The sequence below is a fragment of the Rhopilema esculentum genome, chromosome 11 (genome assembly GCF_057945365.1).
Source record: "Rhopilema esculentum isolate cy_ngs chromosome 11, ASM5794536v1, whole genome shotgun sequence".
NCBI lineage: Eukaryota > Metazoa > Cnidaria > Scyphozoa > Rhizostomeae > Rhizostomatidae > Rhopilema > Rhopilema esculentum.
This window is the reverse complement of record NC_142825.1, coordinates 10,193,266-10,213,049: the sequence shown is the minus strand read 5'-3', so window position 1 is coordinate 10,213,049 and position 19,784 is coordinate 10,193,266. Positions and strand designations below refer to the sequence as shown.

At 35.8% G+C, this 19,784-nt stretch overlaps 1 protein-coding gene across 2 annotated transcripts; it reads right to left on the bottom strand.

Annotated features, from left to right (window-relative positions):
* Positions 1 to 1,295: 1,295 nt before the first annotated feature.
* Positions 1,296 to 19,681, bottom strand: LOC135693378 (uncharacterized). Of its 2 annotated transcripts, XM_065211839.2 has the most exons (13): positions 15,580 to 19,681; positions 14,369 to 14,500; positions 13,584 to 13,788; positions 12,749 to 12,881; positions 11,528 to 11,671; positions 10,780 to 10,954; positions 10,009 to 10,055; positions 8,849 to 8,993; positions 8,326 to 8,406; positions 7,264 to 7,355; positions 6,693 to 6,753; positions 5,329 to 5,475; positions 1,296 to 4,226 (listed from the first exon to the last, which is right to left on the bottom strand). In XM_065211839.2, exons 1-13 carry the CDS (start codon positions 15,799 to 15,801, stop codon positions 4,119 to 4,121), a joined length of 1,692 nt encoding a protein of 563 aa, XP_065067911.2. In that variant the 5' UTR covers positions 15,802 to 19,681; the 3' UTR covers positions 1,296 to 4,118. The 2 variants fall into 2 exon arrangements, with proteins under 2 accessions (XP_065067911.2, XP_065067910.2); XM_065211838.2 differs by lacking the exon at positions 1,296 to 4,226 and having other exon boundaries at positions 5,339 to 6,753.
* Between the last annotated feature and the right edge of the window lie 103 nt (positions 19,682 to 19,784).

The following is a 19,784-nucleotide window of genomic DNA, read 5'->3' as shown; positions in this document are numbered from 1 at the left end:
CAGAATTCTGGGCAGTAATGAGGCTTTGGGAAAGTTAGGGTCCATGAGCCCACATAACGAATTTTAGCGTCGGGGGGGGGGGGGGCAAAATTAAAAGGGGGCTCTTGCACAAAACTTGGCGAAAAACAATAGCAGAGGTAAAAATTTGCAAATTTTGCGGCATTAACAAAAGGAGTGGGGGAGGGGTCATTGTAAGAAAAATGTACAAAAATTCAAGTGGTAGATTAGGACTTGTAATACCTTTAATGCATCAAGCACGGGGACACGAAAAGGCTATACAGTGGTTAGAAAAAGCTATCAACAAGCTAAATTTGAAAGTTGATGACCTCGCCAGAAAATCTGAAAAAGCAATGATTTTTAAATAACATGCATATTTTCTAAATAGAAACAATTTTTTTGGTAATTTTGTTTCATTTATCTGCAAAGACCTACTTGACAGTTAATTGAAGGTAGAATTAGGCATTAGGGGACTCTCAAGTAGCGGTTTGACTGTTGACTGGAGGTGGTCGGTGTTCGGAGGTTCTTTATAAGAGTTTGATAATAAATTCCGCGGGTACTTTCTCCACCGACCGCATATCTTGAGGTGACCGTTGCACAGAGGGGACCGTTATTAGAGGTTCAACTGTACTGGTCATTTTTTGTAAAGGGATATTATTCTACTGTTGAAAAAACAAACCCAAACAACGGTAGAATGAGAACCACCGATTCCAGAAAATAGTTTGACTTTACCGTTGTCATTGGCATAGGAGACCCGACAGAGATGTTACAAGTAACCCAATAAAGATGCAAAAACTATATAGCAGTAAAATTGGCTCGAAATAGCTAAAAAGCACAAGAAATATGCTCGGATCTGGACATCACAGAACTGACATTAGAGCATTTAACATCATTAAAAGTACATATCCAAATTTTGTGCAAGGCTACTACAATCATTGTTAACAGTACTTGAAACATCCAACAATTTGCGTTATGTTTTAATATTTTTCAACGCTTTTCCCTAATTCTCCTTTTTCTCTACTACTTCAGCACCTCCACCCCCAAGCAATGTTGAAAATTTGGAAAAATATTTTACAAGATGCTGGAAAAAGTGCACTCTCTAATCCCCTATATCAGTGACATCGCCACGGAGTGGACTTGTCTACCCCAATTTTCCCAGAGTTCCATTTCCCAATTTCTCTCAATCCGTTGAAAACCCTTGGGGGGGGGGGGGGGGAGGTGATCTTCATCGAGTTAGGAAATTTGACTGTGCAGCTGTGGTTGCTGATAAGGAGAATTGATGTTATTGAAGTATTTAGGTCCCTTACTTAATTTTAGTTTCATTCATTCTTTTATTGTTTTCATGTAACTTTTCCTTCGATGCATATAATTATCTTGTTGTACGTCGACCCCAGATTTTTAGGGATGGCGACGCCACTGCCCTATATCGTTTTGTAGTAAACCAACATTGTTCAAAAAGGGAAGGGGAAATCAATAAGTGCATTCAATCTCTTGAAAACATCCATGTGAAGTAGTTTTGCGACAAAAATGGGTACCTTTATGTGCATTTCAATATTGGCAAAAACAGAGAAAGAAAAAGGAAAAATCAGTGTTGATTTAAAGGGGTGACACAGAAAGTTCTACCTAATTTTGTGTACTAGTGAAGAAGATAAACAGCCAAAATCAAAAGCTGAAGTGTTTTGAATTAAGGACTGACTATTTGCCATAATTCTTATGTAATAATTTTGTTTTGAACTTTTGTTTAAATGCGACCATCTTTTGTTACAGTTTTACATGCTCCAAAAAAACATTCAAGATGGTCGATTTTTTGCAACACCACAAAATTGAAATCACAACACCACAAATCGGATTAACAGTTCCACAAAATGGCAACAAAAACACATTAGAATAACCCTTTGGGGGCTCTGCCCCCTGAGCCCCCTTGCACTACACCCATGGGGCCAAGGCTAACAAAAGTTGGCGTTCAAGGCTTCTTTCACCTTTTATTGCAGCTTCAAAATCATTTGCTTCGGAAAAAAATGGGAAGGCCGTGGCCAAAATAATGTGTATGAAATATTTGAACTTCAATTTGAGATTAAATTGTTTTCTCCACTTAATCAGACAAACCTTGCCTCCCGAAAAAGCTTATAGATACAATATATAAAAACAGAAATATTTGAGTGAAAAATAAGAATCTTCTTTTTCTTTATTACTTGGTGGAGAAGTTACAGTGTGAAATAAAAACGGTGTCCCAATATGTAAATGGATATATTTATTGGTGCAATACTCAATTTACAAAAGTAATAAAAAAGTATCCGTTTCAAAATGTAACAAATTTAATGATGTGATACTTAGTATTTTTGGAAACAGATTTTTTCAGGATCTATTTCTTAAACCAATTTTCACCATATTATTTACCTAAACCGATTAGACAAAAGTGACACACGGGAAGGACTCGTGGCTACATTGCTCCTTCTTTGGAACCTGTTAGTCCCCTCTGGAAAGCAAAAAACAATCTCATTGCTATGATCCTTGGATATGGAAGACATTTTAGCCCTCCTATCGGAAGGTAGGGCTCCTCCATCCAAGAATTTCTGTTGCTGCCATTGCCCCTATGTAGCTATGTCTTTGTTATCAAAAGCTAAAACGTGATTTCAGCTGCCAGAATGGAGTTCACATGTAGTGCAGCCTGTGGAGACCTAATTTTGCTTATCAGAGCTGCTAACTTTCAAAATACCAATAATAATAATAATGCTAATAATTTCAGTTCTTTAATGACGGTAGTCCTTCAACAGAGTGTTTTCAAGGCACTGTCAAATACTAAAAATGCTCAACTTACCAGAATACAAGAATAAAGTACGAATTACAATTGAAGGAAAATATATATAAAATCAAATGCCTATTACAATATAAAACCTATTGCAGTACTGATAAAATTAAAACCCTTTACAAAAGATTTTTTATTAATGTAATGATTTGTTGAAACAATTTTAGAAGATAAAAGCTGGACTGCTTGGCTGTTTCTATTCCAAGAACTTGCTTCCCTAAGCTGTTCCAAGAACTTGCTTCCCTGAAGGGAAAGCTTTTTTGGCAGTGTTTGTTCGTTTCCGGGGTGATTTAGATTCTCTTGTGAGTTTCTTAATACCCTTTCGGCACTTCGGCGTCTTCTAGTAATTTTTTTTGGAAATATTCAGAGGGAAGGCCATTTAGGGATTTGTAGTCTGTTTCTATCATTCCCTTGATAGTTTTTAAACCAAGAATTTCAAATAAAGGTTCACTATGAGCATCATAGCCGCTACCTTATTTTTTCTTACTGCTCTGTTTTGAAACTTCTGCAATCTTTTGATTTCAGTGCTGCCACATCATCCCCAAACAGAACAGGAGTCGGTTTTATAGGCATTCATATGTGTGTTTATAGGCTTTTTAAAGCTTTTGGAGGAAAAATGTTCTTCATTCGCTTTACATTCCTATTGCCCGCATGACTTTCTTTGAAGTCTCGTTAATGTATTTCTTCAAATTTCGATTCTGTTCAATGTAAATGCCAAGATACTTGGTATCATTCACAACTTGGTTTATAACCGCGAATCTTTAAATTTAAAGGGATGGGCAGAGACTTGTTTTTTTATAGTTAGCAATTACCATGTACTGTGTCTGTTTCCCAACCGACCAGGGAACGAGGTTTTGAAAATCCTTGTTCACAGCCTCGATTAGATGAGCCAAGCTTTAAGTGTGCATTTAGAGACTTATCATCAATCTCTAATGGCAACATTAGCATTCATGGCAACAGAACTGTTTAAGAGAGCTCAAAGTATAGGACTAATTATTGTGCACTTTAGAAAGCGATGAATTAGGGTGTAAATAAGTGTCGATGTTAGATTCATATAGAGTCTGGTTACCATGATAAGGTCAGCTGATCATTTCAAATGATAAAGATTTGAATAGTGCTAATTATCCAAATTCACATTTAACTACAGTGATTCTTGGCTCTATAGTAGTTGTCCGACAAGTAAATATCAAATACCAAAATACTTGGAAATTACATTAATTCTAGATTGGCAATGATATCAAGCCACCTTAAAGGCTTACCATGCTTGAAGGGTTTGTAAGCTATGTGTCCTCGTTTTTCTTTTAAAGTTTAGCCTTTAATGTATATTCACTTCGCTGAGACTAGAATTGAGGCTTGCGGAGTGATACGAGGCTGCATCACGATCTACTAGACGAAGAAGATCCTTTCGATCTCTCAGCAAGACCTGTTGAAAACAAAAATGATTCATTTTAGTGTAGCAGCAGTAGTATAGTGTATTAGCTACCTAGCATATCAAGGTAGCTTCTGGAAACTGAGAAGCCGTGCTTCTTGAGCAGCGTACTGATCCTTCCTCTCGATATCCTAACTACTTCGCTATCAATGTTATGAGAACAAGCGAATTTTGTATTGTAAAATGGCCTAGGCAGAAAACATATTTTCGGTCAAAAAACAAATAGCACGAGTGGATTAACAAATTAATAACTGAGGTTTGAGCAGATCTTATCAAATATGGCCAATTGATATAACTATATTAAGAAAATTGTTAGAAAAAGGAAAAAGCAAAGTAATTATGAGAGAAATGGCAAATAACATCACTGACTAAGAAGAAATAATTCAAACTTCGATTGATTCTTTCCTATAAAATAATACTTTTTAGGAAGTTTTATCAACAAAGGATTTTGTAAATCTCTCACCGTAAACAATTTCAATAAGGTGCAGTTTGTATTTATGAAGTAATCTAACACTCGTGTAGCAATTTATTGCAAGGTTGACAGTGGCGTACCTAAGGGGAGGAATGGGGGGGGGGGGTCCGGACCCCCCCACTTTTCTAAAATATGGCCCTCGAGATTTGTCCAAAAACGATGTAAAACTCATTGGGGGGGGGGGGGTAGTATACTGTATGCTTGTGTCAATAACAATTGTAAAATGCTTTGCTATTTGCCATAGCTAACATGAATCAAATAATGGGGGGAAAATTTCGCAAAAAGGGCCTTTCCCCGCATTTGCGAGTGTTTGTAGGGCGTGGTCCAAAAAAATTCTGGGGGCTGCGCCCCAGGCCCCCCCACTGCTACAGCCCTGGGTACGCCACTGAAGGTTGAAACATTCAACGGAAAATACGTTTATTAAGTATTACATCTTTTGATATCAGAAGATTCCTAGTAATTAGATAAATGTAGGTTTCATGTAAAAGCAGTCCCATCCTAAAAACTATAATATTTTGTCGATATGTGAACTCATCAAACAGAGCAAGCCTTCATAAACCCACGTAGGAAATCTCTCATACAACCAATGTTCCTTTGATGGAAAAGACCTTTTTGTAAACTTACCTGTTGAAAGTATAAACTGGGGAAGGATATGTTTGAACAGCATTCGTCCGCAGTGTCCATATAAGACGTATTTTCACTGATTTCAGAAAGTCTTCTGCAAAATCTTGTTCTGTCTTCATTTGGGTCTGAATCTTTCCACCAATGTGGCTATGGACAAACAATATTAATTTTAAACATTTTCCCCTGTCGATAGCTACTGCTATGCTAAAAATTTATAAAATGAAATTAATTGTTTGTTGAAATAAGAAAAATTAACTTAACCCAAATGGAGTAACACTTCCAAGAATAAAATATTTTTTATTAAAGCAAACGGTACTTCCATTTAACTAAGACAAAAATCCCATAACTCAGCAGTAATAAGCATTTTGACATTTTGCTCTTAATCATAACATTCCTGGGATTACCATGATAGTCCTTCCAAGATTTTGTTGCTGCTGTAAGGAATTTAACTGTTCCACAAAACTAACTTTTACTATTGCCAGTTACTTTTGTTTAGATGCAAAAAACATTATAAATGGTTTTAAAAAAGCAAACATTTGAGTATATATACCTAAGCTTTTCGCCTGAAACTCTTCAGAGTATAGAACGTTGTCAGACGAAAAGCTTTAGTATACTCGAATGTTTATATTCAATGCAATTTTTAAGTCTTGTACCACCAAAATTGTTTAAAAACATTATATTGTACTCTGAATCCTTTCTTCGAAATTGGCCATATTGTGTTTCTATGAACCGATTAATTATTAATAGAAACTATGGGCCAATGTTCTGCTTTAAACTTGTGTCCCACTAAGATGGTCTTAAATGGGCAGTGAAATAAAATGTGGATGACGATAGCTTTAAGAGACATCTCAAGTGACAAATGTTTTTGAGAATGCAGCAACGTGAATTGTCAATCTTTTTCGCGTTAATTACAGCAAGAATCGAGGGGCAAATCACTCTAAGAAAATATCGTACACCTTTTGTGAAAATCTTGTTGTTTTATCTGAAAATCCCCAGAAATCCTTTTGATTTAGGCAAATTTCGTACGCTATTTGCAAGAGTGAATCGCCCCTCGGCAAAATTAATTGAAGAACGATGAAAATTGGCAGGTGCCTTCGAAAGAGGGTCAGTTTGAAAAACAAGTTATACTCAATTCCAGAGCAAAAAATTTGTTCATTTTGGACTAATTTTTCGAGAAAAATAATGGATAAAAATATCGTCGAGAATGATGAAAGACAGCCTGAAAGTAGACACAATTGAGTCTTAAGAATCACAGTTTCTTTGTCTGTAAAATGCTGGCCATTCCCGATCAATTTCTTTTTTAAACAATAGAGAGCAATAATGGGGCGAATGCTTGCAATATTAAGAATGCAAACATTACTTACCAAGTTGAATTTAAAATGCCTAAGAGCTAAAGGATTATCAGGCATTCCACTTCTTTGCAATCTAACCAGAAGAAAGATATATCAAAGATTTATACAGATATTTCTATTATAACAAAACATATCAAAGTTGCTGGTCAATCATTTGATTTTGCAGTTAAAACAGATTAGCTGTGAAAATTCACACATCGCTCTGAAGATTCGCAACTGTGAATTGAAATACAAGACTTGTACAAAATAAGTCATTAAAGTAGGAAAAAACAAAGATAGCGAAAGACAAAATTCAATAATCTCAACTCGACAATATCAGGCGCAGTATATCTCTTGTTATTTTCAATTATAACGATTGATCATGAAGCTGCAAATTCCAAACTTTTACTTTACAGCAATGTAGTTAAAAAGTGCTTTTAACAAAGTTTGTCAAGGTAAAGTGCTTACTCAAGCACAAAAATGAATAAGAAGTTAAGCAATCAAATCAGATTCTTCAACTGTTTTAATGACTTGTTATTTTTCTACCATTGTATTTTATAATTGAAGACCTTAAAACATTCTAAATATACATATAATGACAAACCTTGCATTTTCAAAAGTAGGCCACGCACTGAACTTCAGTTCACATTCCATTAGATTCAGTAGACACATCTTTAAAATCACCATCGCAATATCCTATTTAAACATCAAGAAAGAAAAATGACACATTTATCTAATCTATTCAAAAAGTTTTGGCAGGATAGGACTTAAGTAGGATAAACTTTCATCTCAAAGAAGTCAATTCATATATATTGCTCGACAAGGACCGAGATACCGGGAGGGGCGGGGGGTTGCTTGGCAAAGCAAAAACACTTTATAAGTATAAGTACACTTATTAACACTTTTTTTTCAGTGTTGGCCCCCAACTTTGTTGTTCAAAAAAGGGTTGTATCTCGGTCTCTGTTGCTCGAAAAAGGACAAAAAGTAGAAAAAGAGGTAGAAAAGGAAGAATAAGATACAGGAAAAGATTGAAGAAAAAAAACAAACAATTGGGAAGATGAACAAAAAAAGGAGAAGTAGAGAAAAAAGTAAGAGCAAATGTTAAATAACTGGCTCAGCGAAAAGGGCCGCGGACTGCAGATCTAATGAACTGGGGTTCGAGTCAATGGCATGACGAAATTTTCACTTAGAGTTAGAAGAGTCGCAAACTCTATGTCATTCCAGGTGTAAGAATGACGAGGTGCTATCACATTAAGAGGAAGGACCAGGATAAAGCTCGACTAAGCCCAGCTTTTCAATGTCCTTAGCTGGGGTTAAGCAGTAGAAGAAGAAAAGAAATGAAGATGAAAAATAAAGAAGAGAATAGATAGTAAGGGATGATGAATGAAATGAAAATGTTATGATAAAAACATGAAAAGAAAGAGAATAAACCAAAATAAGATTCCTTTTCTCTTTGCGTTGGACAAAATATGAATCATCTTTAAAACATCTTTGGAATGGCAATCAAACATGGTGCTCAGATGGACACGTGAATGATTCTTCAAGAACAAGTTACATGCATACAGTTAAGATACAAATATAAGTCAGTTTCTATGCTAGCAGAAAAGCCTTATACTCTTGCCTAGCATGTGCAAGCATATAGTTTTATTGTAGAAGGTTGTATTACCTGACCAGGACATTTGCGATTGCTTGACTTTGGTTCATCAGTATGTCTCCCACCAAATGATAGAAGACTGTCTTTCAAGCACTAAACGTTATGAAGAATCTTTAATGCAAAATGCAAGCAAATCAATTGTGTTAAAAAAGGTGAGAGGGGAGGTTGTCTAAGTAATGATGCTGATATATGAAACAGATATGAAGTGCTGAATAAGGGATACAAGCCCTTGGTTTTGATCAAGATTGGACCATGTAACTGGAAAAAGTTAAAATGAATTTGGCGGTGTGATAGTGCTAGAGCTCTACGTAGAGCAAAGATGATGCTAGGAGGAGGGCTTAGGCCTAAGTGGGCTAAAGCCCTCTCTAAGAGCCCTGTTTGGTAACGTTATTCGAATTATTCCTTAATTAAAATGACCTCCTTAAAATTTTAAAAATCCCTTGAAATTTCTTGGAACCCTTTCATTTCTAATTTCCTCTCTATTACGCTAACATAAAAAAATATTTGAAAAAGATCTTCAGTCAAATTGGCTTACATCATTTGTAAATCGTGATGGTTCAAACTGACATGGATCTGTGAATATTTCTGGATCTCGATGGGCGCCGAAAATGTTTCCAACTACGCAATCCCCTTCATTCATCGTGAAGTTGCCGGAGGAAGAAAACAGAACATACGTTGACCTATAAATTTGAATAACAAAGATTACAGATTAAGAAGAAAGATCTACTCTTGATAAAATGTTTAAACAACGTAACAAGCGAATATTTTCAAAGAAGTGATTCATTGTGGGTCTTATTTTCAAGTTTTTCTTTGAAATCTTTGTATATTTTCAATTAAGCATATTTCAAATCCAGGTTTCAAAGTTTAGATATTGATTTCGGAACGAATCTAGAATTTCGTCGCGTTAACCATGAAGCAACGCCATTTCTTTTAAGTCAGTTTTTATCGATCCGGAGGCGCGCGGCTGATACCACTCTTACCAGAAGGCATTGCGGTAACCGCGAACAGAGGGATAGGTGGATTCAATAGGCGCTTGTCTATGCCTTCAGCCTACGTTGAATATGGCTGAGCTCAACATTTTTGTCCTGTAAATCGAGCCTGGGTGAACCCAAGTTGACATTAACTTATGCAAGACATTCATCGTATGCAAGAGCACATTTCATTGCAGAACATTTACAATTTTGGCTCCTGCATTCATACAAAACCTTTTGATTTTCAAGGATTAAACAAAACAAAAAAATAGCACGATAGTAAATTCTGTTCACAATAACTTAATAATAGTAAATTCTGTTCGCAAGATATTGCTTTACGTGATAAACAAGTATGGACGCTTATTTGCTCAATAACAATTTTGCATGGACGTTTGGTCTTTTATTTGAGAAAAACAACTTTGTTATTAAAAAATGATTGAAATACCGATCATGTAAACAAGATTTTGGAGAAACGATCATTTTAAGTTGAAAACTTTCATTAATTAAATGTATAATCTTTATGAATATTCACCTTTCGCATTGCAAAACCTTTAGACTCCATGTAAATTGAAAACCAGAAGCATTAATGACTACAAGCAATCTTTTCCTTAGAATATTTCAGTAATTCGATAATTACATGTTTTTCACGAGGTTTTGACAAATATATACCTGTATTCTTTTAATTCTAAGAGGAAACATGAATAAAACTCGGCCCCATAAGTACCTCACAACACCAAAAATTAGTGGAGCAGGTGGGTTAAGCCGTAGTACCTGAAATGAGAAAATCTCGAATTTTAGTATCATTCACTTTGAGATGAATGTCTTCTGTTTGAAAAATTAAACAGTGCTGTAAATTATATAATGTTAAGTATGTTAATTATGAAAAATCATCCAGGTAGATTAACGAATGCATCACGAGTTTCGTGAATATTTTAATGGCCTATTTACATTAGCCTAGCAAGGAGGACGAAGATTCCCGTTATGAGCCAAGAGCTTTGGGCGAACGTAAGCTGGTAAAGGCTAGTTGAAAATTCATTCATCCTTTAATTATATTGATAAAATCAGATCAAAGCATACAGTAGAACACGCAATTAAAAGAAGAAGCAAAATTGCACAGAAAAATAACGAGACAGGACAACAGATAGTTTAAAGTCCAATCAAACTCCAACGTCATTTTAAAGTCGATATAACGAATTCTTTAAGAGGGTTTCACTGTAACACATCTGTACCCAACTCATACTAAAATCTTCAGCAATCTTACAATTTTCTATCGACATTTGGCTCTAAGATGAAAAGAAATGCTAGAAAGAATGCAAATTAAAACTGACAAATCTGCATCATTGTGACAATACGCACTAGCTAAATTTTTATACAAACCACGACCAAGTTTTCGCAGCATAAACTGCCTAATCTTTAGCAGTGACAAACAGTCTAGTACAGAATCAAACGAGCATCTGCCATCGAGAAATACGTCATATATCCTGTAATAAGTTACCTCCAAAATGAAGTTCTCTAGATGAAACAGCTTAGCAATAGCCTTCAGATCAATACCAGACTGCATATGCTGCTCTCCTTCAACCTTGATTTGTTCCTTCATGGCGCCTGTAATCGTTACCAGGCGTGCAATCGCTGATATCAAAGCGTGAGACGTCAAAGGTATGGCGTTAAAGCTGCAGAAAAAATTATTCATTGGATGTACTTATGTATACATTTCATAAACAGATAGGCTAATCCACGGAAAACTCTCAGAAAATTGATTTCAAAGTTCTTACAATAAGTCACAAAAATAAAAGATCAAATGTTTTCTATTTTAATGCATTTGGAAGCCTGAAAAGGTACAACAACATGTTTCCTAAATTCACTTGACAAAAGAATGAATTAAGTTTTCATGTAATATCAAAAGCAAGTCAATAAAGCTAGTTTCGCTGTTTCCTTTTCCCTCCCACTATCCTTAGATATCTTACCAGGTTGGCCACCAAAAACTGGTATTTTAGAAAAGACAAATAACTGTAAACTTGATAGCCTGCGAATAAACTTTACAAATAGGAGAAACCTTTTTGCTAAGTATGCATACAGGCTATAAACCCGAAGGATATTGTAGATATCGTGTTAGCATTCCAGTACGACTTTCATTTCAAACATTACTCAATGCATAAACTGACTGCAGCTTCATAGTAGTGCAGTAAAACTGACTGCGAATCACAAAAACAAAAATAACAACAAAGATCAAATTAAAAACTCACAGTAATGCAAATATTACTTCATTGATCATATCATTCTCCTTAATTTTAAACTTTGATGCGATGAGCAGCATTTCTTCATATCTTGGACAATCTTCGATTATTCTGTATATGGCCTGGTACGCTTCTTTGCAGCGTTTGGAACTTCTGTTAAAAGAATGAGAAACAAACTTTTGGGTATTGGAATATTATCATAAGCAAGGACACTGAGCTCTGGAATCCCCTTTTAGGGCAAAAGTTTTTATAATTTTCATCAATATTTACCAACATAGACAGAAATTCGACTGCAAACTACATATTTAACTCTGGAGCATTTTTACTATTTTTTCAATGAAATACTTTGTACAAAAACTGCTCCATTTTTCAAACGATTGTAGCTTTGTAACACCTTAAGTAAACGATTTCAAAACACTTCACGATTTCACAGAATTCAAAATTAAGCTTCTCTTTACAAAGGTTTTCTAGATTGTATTGAAATTATTTGAATTGCTAGGGTGTATCAAAGCCACTAAGGGAAAACCAAGGTTTTAGACATCTTTAAACAAAGAATAGTTTAGACATCTTTAATTCAATATAAAAATCTTTTTTCTGCATTAATAAAAACAGGGGGCCTATAGCTCCTCCCTCCAAAGTCAAAATTCAGAAGACAGCAAGGACAATGCTTTTTTCTAAGTGCTATCTTAAGAAATTATACTCAAGCTTTTTGACAAAACTCTGATTACAAATGAAGCCCCATATGCAGGACAAAATGATAGTTAACTTTAAAATTATTTCAAAATTTGATTCTCGAATCTGTTATTTTATATTGTATTGCATCTTGTCGTTTTGCGTCATTCCTGCCGATCGTTTTCTCTTATCACATTATCATCTCAACAGAATCCGGTAGACGGCCTATCCAGTTTTTCTTGCATATTTTTACAGTTCACTTGAAATTACATTAGGTGCGAGGATGGCTCAGTTGTTAGAAGCGCTGACTACAGACCCAAGGGTCCGTGGTTCGAGGCCCTGGCATGACCAAACTTTCACTCAGAGTGGGGAGAGTCGCCAGCTCTCTGTATTTCCAGGCGTAGGAATCACGAGGTGTGGTCACATCGAGAGGAAGGACCAGGACACTGCTCGATAAGCATAGCTTCTCAGTGTCCTAAAAACTACCTTCGGATGCTAGGTAGCAACAAATACAAAATACAAAATACATTGTAATATGCATATCCAAGAAATCTGTACCTTTGAGGCTTAAATATTTCTTTATTCCACAATTTAACGAATTCGTATTTAAGTTCAATTCCAAGAAAAGACCTTGAGTAGATTGTAGCAACCAACTTTGTTACTTTTTCCTCAAACAAATCGCCAATTGGGCCTAAAATCAACAAAATTTGAGGTTAAAAAACGGCAATCGCCATTATCAATTCAGTATCACTGAAGATATGACTGAAAGCCAATTTATTTGAAGGGCTGGTATTTGTCGATAGAACTTATTTGATAACAATTTGATTCCACTGATTTGTCAAATGAAATGTGCCATTCCCAAATCTCAATTCACCTTGATTCGCAAATTTATATGATATTTCATTCGCTTTGCGCCTATTATTCGTTACTCTTTTGCTTAGGAAATTAATGAAATTTATAAAATTATTTAAAACAATAATAAAAAAAAGGAAGAGAATTTAAGATTTATTCGGTGGGGAAATTAGGCAAAAAAGAGATATTTATGGAAATATATGAAAAAAGAAGTAATAATAAACATTACAATGATAATAAACAAACGATTGAGGACGGCAAACAATCTTACGAGAGATTTCTGAAGACCGTGGTAGAAAGAGAAAAGAAGGAAGAATAGGACTGTGGTTTATCTACCGGCAAAAGAGAGTTGTTGTTCAATACAAAGATTGAAGCTCAACACAGGCTGAAAGGGTGGCTGAAAGCGGTATCTAGAGGAATATGCAAAGGAGCGCAATTCATGGTTAATTTCTGCAAATCAAATTTTTCTTAAAATTCCCATTTTGGAGATGCTTTATTTTAGAAACTCTGATATTAGTTAAACAAAGTGTATATGATTTACCTTCCATTTCCCAACTCTCCAGCACGAATGGAACCATCTCGACAAGTGTAGGCAACAGATAGTATTTTGCTACTACACTTACAAAGCCAATTATGAATGCCTTGCTTTTAGAATGCATGAAGTCATTTGTAAATATACACGGTACGTGTTTACCGATGAGGTCCAAATTCACTTCCTTGTGTCCCATAATAGGTTCTTTGTATACCTGAAACAGAATTGTAGAGCAATTAGTGACCGAGTTGGAGTTGACGAGGAAATATGAAAACTGGTTGTAACAATGGCTCAGCTAATCGCTTTTAGAAGTAGTATAGACTCACCGGAGCTTTTTACTTAAGAGACAGTGACATGGTGTGCAGGCAGAGTTGCAAAAAATTGTTGACCTTCCTCTAAACCTGCAATCTATGGTCTCGACCTTCCTTATCTTAACACAATGTAAAGTAAATCAATCCCTGAGTCTATTCTCTCCTTTTTAAAAAACAAATCACATCTTTCTAAAGAGCAAGAGCTTCATCCCCAGTCAAAGTATTTTAGAACATCATAAAGTTACAGCCTCTTAGATAATAGAAAATCACTATCACTACTAGTTTAATAAAGCCAATTCTGAGGAAAGAAAATAATGTTCTACCTGCGATTAAACTCTACGCTTAAATTTGCTCGTAATAACACTCTACGATTAAATACGTTCGCAATGACAGAGCAATAGGATTATTTCAAATATTGCTGTCGATATGAACGTTCCAAAATATCGATTTTTAACTTAACTCTCTGTGAGATAAATGACTTACTTGTGATGCATTGCAGCTGCTTTCACAAATAGCTTCAGCCTCGCATACAATCGTGGATGGTCGTCCAAATGGATACCTGAACACTCTACTGTGATACTGCTCCACCATACCATTGAGCATTGCAAGCCCTTGCTACGATTAAACACATGATAGAATCAGTCATAAGTCTGTCAACAACGAAAAGAAAAACAAAGCAAGTTTATATGAAACCCTTAAACATTATAGGTAGCATAACATGGCGAATCAAAACATAGTGGCGACAAATGCCACTGTAGTAACGCCAAACAACGTTTATGGGCACACAGAAAAAACGTAAAAAGGCATGTAAACTGGCCTGTTCTTATAGATTTTAGCTAAAAACTCTGGCATATAAAGATGAAAGGGTTCATGAGGAAGAGAGGGTCTTAGGCTCAAATCTTTCTAACAGGAATACACAGAAAACATTATTTTGTTGTTGGGTTGGGATTAACAAATACTGCAAGGGCCTTATCACACGAGAAGACTCAGCCCGCTCATTCCCAACAGCATATTGATCCACCATTGCTCTGTGCGACTAGGATGAAACCAAATAGTTCTTTTCTTCCTCTCCATTTTTCGTTGGTTCAAAGGTTTTTTTCGTTTCAAAAGGGCCTTCTTTTTGACAGAAAAATTCACGCTAAATGCTGCCTGATATTTGACCTGTTGTAGCCTCCATAAAAGCAATAGACTATGAATGTCATGGCATACTGCTTGTAGAGATTATAAAGATGAAGCTAAAAGAGCCGCAGATGTGTTCTCTTTGTTGTCAGCTATTTTTGAAATCTTGGCTGGCAACGTAAAGAACGTAACCAGGCAAATGTCACGTGACTTTCTTCAGCCCGTCAAACCAGGCTGGGAAAACCTCATATGATAGCGAGCTGATTCTAGCCAGGTTAACCGAGCCAGCCCGGTCAGGCGGGCTCATATGATAAGGCCCTAATGAGTATTGGAGTGAAGCGGAAACAGCTGGATCCCCTAATATTGTCTTTCGCTGTATGTACTGCTACGTTTCTCATTTATCTGTTATTTGTTATTGTCTTATATGGCTTGAAACATTGAATTTCGGAAGGCCGCAAGGATGCACACGTCAGTATTGCGGCAACTGACATCAGGCTCTTGTGCCTTTTAAAACGAATCCTGTTGAAAATTCAGGAATATAGCAGCTAAATTATTATGAATTCTCTAAAACTGACCTTTTTCAGTGAAAAATTACCAAAAAGACTCATCCTGCAGTTGCCTGGCATCTGTTTTAACTTCACGTTGTCATATTTTGGTGTCTCTAATTTGAACGACGTAACCATTTTTGAAACTCTTCGACCAATGCTTGCAAAGAGACCTTTATTGTCAGTGCTCTCGTTTGACAGACTCTTATCGTCATTTTTAGGAACATTCAAAAATGATTTAGACTCCGCCATATATCTTAGTTAAAATATCACGATTTCGTTATCTGACTAAAGTGTCTTTGACGCGATGACTCTCAAACCAGTTTGTAGTAGGGCACATTAGCTTATGTAACTTCAAAAGGATTTACACGTCATATTCCTTTTGGGACTCTTTCAAGCAAAGACGAGTTTCAGAAAATTAGCGTCTCGGGGAACTAAAACCAAACAATTATTTATTATCTCCACGGATACAGCCCAGCCATCATAATAGAATGGTCATTACACGCTAAATTTGTTTGTAGATCCTTTTTATAAATCACAAGGAATCTGCAGGGGTTATTCTAAGCAAAATTTACAAAACCACAAAACTTTTGGTCAAATTTTATAAGTCTACTCTTGAGAAAAAAACTAAAAACAAAGGTAGTATTGAAACTCAAAAAGTAAGTTCTTATTTTGACTTTAAAGTTGGAGTTGACGTTGTACACAGCAAAGCCGCGTGTGGCGCGGTAGAAGGCGAATCAGTGCATGCAATCTTTTGAAAACATCTATGCGAAGTAGAACCATCATTGCTACCCAAAATCTGTATCTACATATGCATTCAAATTTGCCGGTGTTCGAAATGTAGGACCCACTCTCTGAAAATTATTTTGTAAAAATCTCGTACCCTTCTGCAAGCAAGAATTACACCTCGATTACCGGGGGGTTTTCCTTGAAAAAAATTACGGGGATGTGTCTTTGTCATTAAATTTTTTACCCTGCCCTTGAAAAATTCTTAAAACATGAAACCTGTCCAGGGAATAAGAGCTTTCATTCCAAATTTGAGCTTTAAGAGAATAATGCTAAAGAGTGGACAAAATTTTCATTTTCATGACAAATATATTTGATTATACGTTTATATTTCAACTTTGTGTTTGAATTTGAATTACTTATAGTTTACCAAACGATTCCTATATTTGCGAAAAATTGATTCAGAGGGTCGCCTTTTTCATGACACCACAAAATTTAAATCACAACGCCACAAATCAAATTTACAACACCACAAAACGGTAACAAAACCACGTTAGAACAACCCCTGCTATTCAATCTCTGATCCCGATACTTGAAAAACTTTTTGAAAAACGGGATGTAGGATGTAGACACCATTGCTTCGTGAAATAAATTTCCATAATTTTGAAGAATTTTTTAATTAGAGAAAGACATTTACCAATTTTAAGTAAGTATGGCAGAGGAAAAGTAGATATTTATACATAATGTAGATATTTTGATTTCAAAAAATTTTCGTCCGAGAGTGGCATGAATCAAACAGGTCCCTGAAGGGAAATGAGGTTCTCATGCGGGTCTTGAAGTGGGAACACCTTGGCAATAGAGAAGCAACTAGGCGGGTAGAAAGGCATCTTGGGGATACAGAACCCGTTTACACTGTGCCGGATAAATTCTATCCGCATAAAACTTGTTCTGATCGAGTTGCGTTTACACTTTGCATCACAGATTTTGTTCACTTTGCCTTCCCGTTGACCCGTTTACACTGTGCCGGATAACTGCAGTCACGTGACAGAACGCCATTTTCAAGTTTTGTACCACCAAAAGATTGTTTTCATAATTATTTGTTGTCTCCTTTTTGCCTTTTTTTGTTTCTTGAATCAAAAGCTTAATGCTTTAATATCAATGCTACAAATTTCAAACTAAGCCTCAAAAGAACAAACAGCTCATATAATTAATCACACAGTCTTGAAACTTCTACTTGAAATTTGTTTATTTTGTTTATTATACTTGAATGCATCTTCCAAATTGAAATGATCCATTTTTCTTAGACTACACTACCAAATGAAGCTGAGGGGGAAGGTCGAAATGCTAAGGTTCTTCATCAGTAAGGTGACCACAAAAATGGCTGCCGCCAAGTAACGTTTAACATCCGGAAACTACATCAAACAAATTTTGTATGTCCTTTGCTCAAAAATCTCAATATTACATATATTTCATACTTTCATTTCTAATGATAAACTCCCCTTTCTAAAAGTTTTGCAATATTTCCCAAAATGGTACCCATAATCCTGCATATTTCTTCAAATAGTACTGATAATTCAATTATAATTCACATATTTCAAACCTTATACCCATAATTTCACACTTTTCAGAAATAGGTTCCCCTCAATGCTGGCACGTCTCCGTACCTCAAACCTATTAGGCCAGACCTTAAAGAAAAGTATTCTTCCAAAAACAAGAAGAATAAGAATAACTACATTTTGAACATGTTTTAAATCTGAGATTAAAAAATTAAGTCATCGTAGTCTTGAGCCCTTTCGGAAGTGAAGGAAGAAGGTAATAATATGTTGGGTGGAAAAACGCAAAAAAGCGAAAAAACAGCAACAGCCCAAATAGCGCTTGAAAATATTGTAGAAGAAGTAAAAGAAAGCGGCTATTATGCTCTCATAATTGTTGAAACATCGGCTTTTCGTCAGCACCAACAAATGTCAGTTTGTGTCAGTTTTGCACTGAATGGTCCGAAGGGAAGTTTTTGCTAAATTTCAGAAAACACAATCTTCAGCAATTGTACAAATTGGGCTTAAGAGCGTATGTAGAAATCTGTTGTCAAATGCTTTCACAGTCTAAAATTAGCGGCAAAGCCAAGGGCTTGTCAAAGCGAATGGAGGACTGTTCTCTGCTGAATATTTATGTCCATTGCCTTAGACATTAGTTTAATCTTGCAGAAAGTGATTCAATTAGAAATGGACTTGGTGTTGTTCAAGGTCTCTACCATTTCATTGAGGCCAACGCCAAAAGGCATGAAATTTCAAGAGAAAAGTTGAACATGAACTGTCATATAAGTAACAAGGACAAAGCGCAACGCACTGGGCTTGCCAGAGGGAGCCAGTGAAGGCAGTGGACAGGACACTTATTTTCTTTGCAAGGCTAAAGACCCCAAAACCTATCCAGAAAGCAAAAATCTGTTCAATGGATAAAGTTTTGGAAGAAATCTAAGCTCGATTTAGTGATCGAGACTCAACAAGTTTTTGTCGTAACAGAGGCATCTAGTGCCCTAAGCAAAAAACTGCTACGGGACATCTATTCACGGACAGCAAGAAGATCCCTTTCAATCGTGTGACCATGTCAAACATAATAGAAAAGGATGAAAATGAGAGTTATTTTCTCGTTAGCTAGGTGGAACTGAGTTTTAGAGACTTTCAAAAGTTAAAGAGCTTTCAAAGCTTTAAAGATATGGATGTAAAAGCACCTTGGGCCCCCTTCTGTTGGGGGCCCTTGGTTATCAAACTAAGGCAACGTTTTAAACCTCTGTGTTACCACACACAGGATTGCCTTCAGGTTTTGCCTAGTGTGTCGTGGAAAATCTCCAATTTTACTTAATTAGTCTGAAAAATTAAAAAAAAAATTTATCCGCAAACAATGTGCCCAAGAAAAAAAGGCTGAAAAACGCCGAATCAATGTGCCCTAAACTGTATTACGCTGTGATATGGGAATGCAAGCGTGAATGCTAAGAATTCGACAGAAATCGTCATAAAGCTCCTTCTATCAAATAGATTATGAGTTTCTAAACTCCAAGAAATGAAACACAAACTGTTCAATAATCACAAGAATAGGCAGGTAAGCAAAAAAGTGTGTGAATTGCTGAAAATGATGCAAATCATGTTAACAAAAAGATATCGATAAAATAGTAGATATGTTTATTTGATGTCGTGGAAGAGATTCGCTTTTTTTAATATTTGTGCTTAATGAAAATTTGTGAAATGCTTATTCTGAAAATTCTTACTATTTAACATTATTTCAATGACATTACATTTTAATCATTTTTTGACTGATATTAGAAGCTCACGTGTGTTAGAGTATACTCCGTATTTGGGCGTTATTATTTTTCGGGCAAAAAAATTTCAGCCCCCCCCCCTACCTTAACTCACCCTGTACGCCTATGCTTGTAAAACAATTATTTTTTACTTAATCTGGTAAATGTTCACCCAATAATTAACGTTGTAGCTTTTTTATTAATCGTTTTAGTTTTAGTT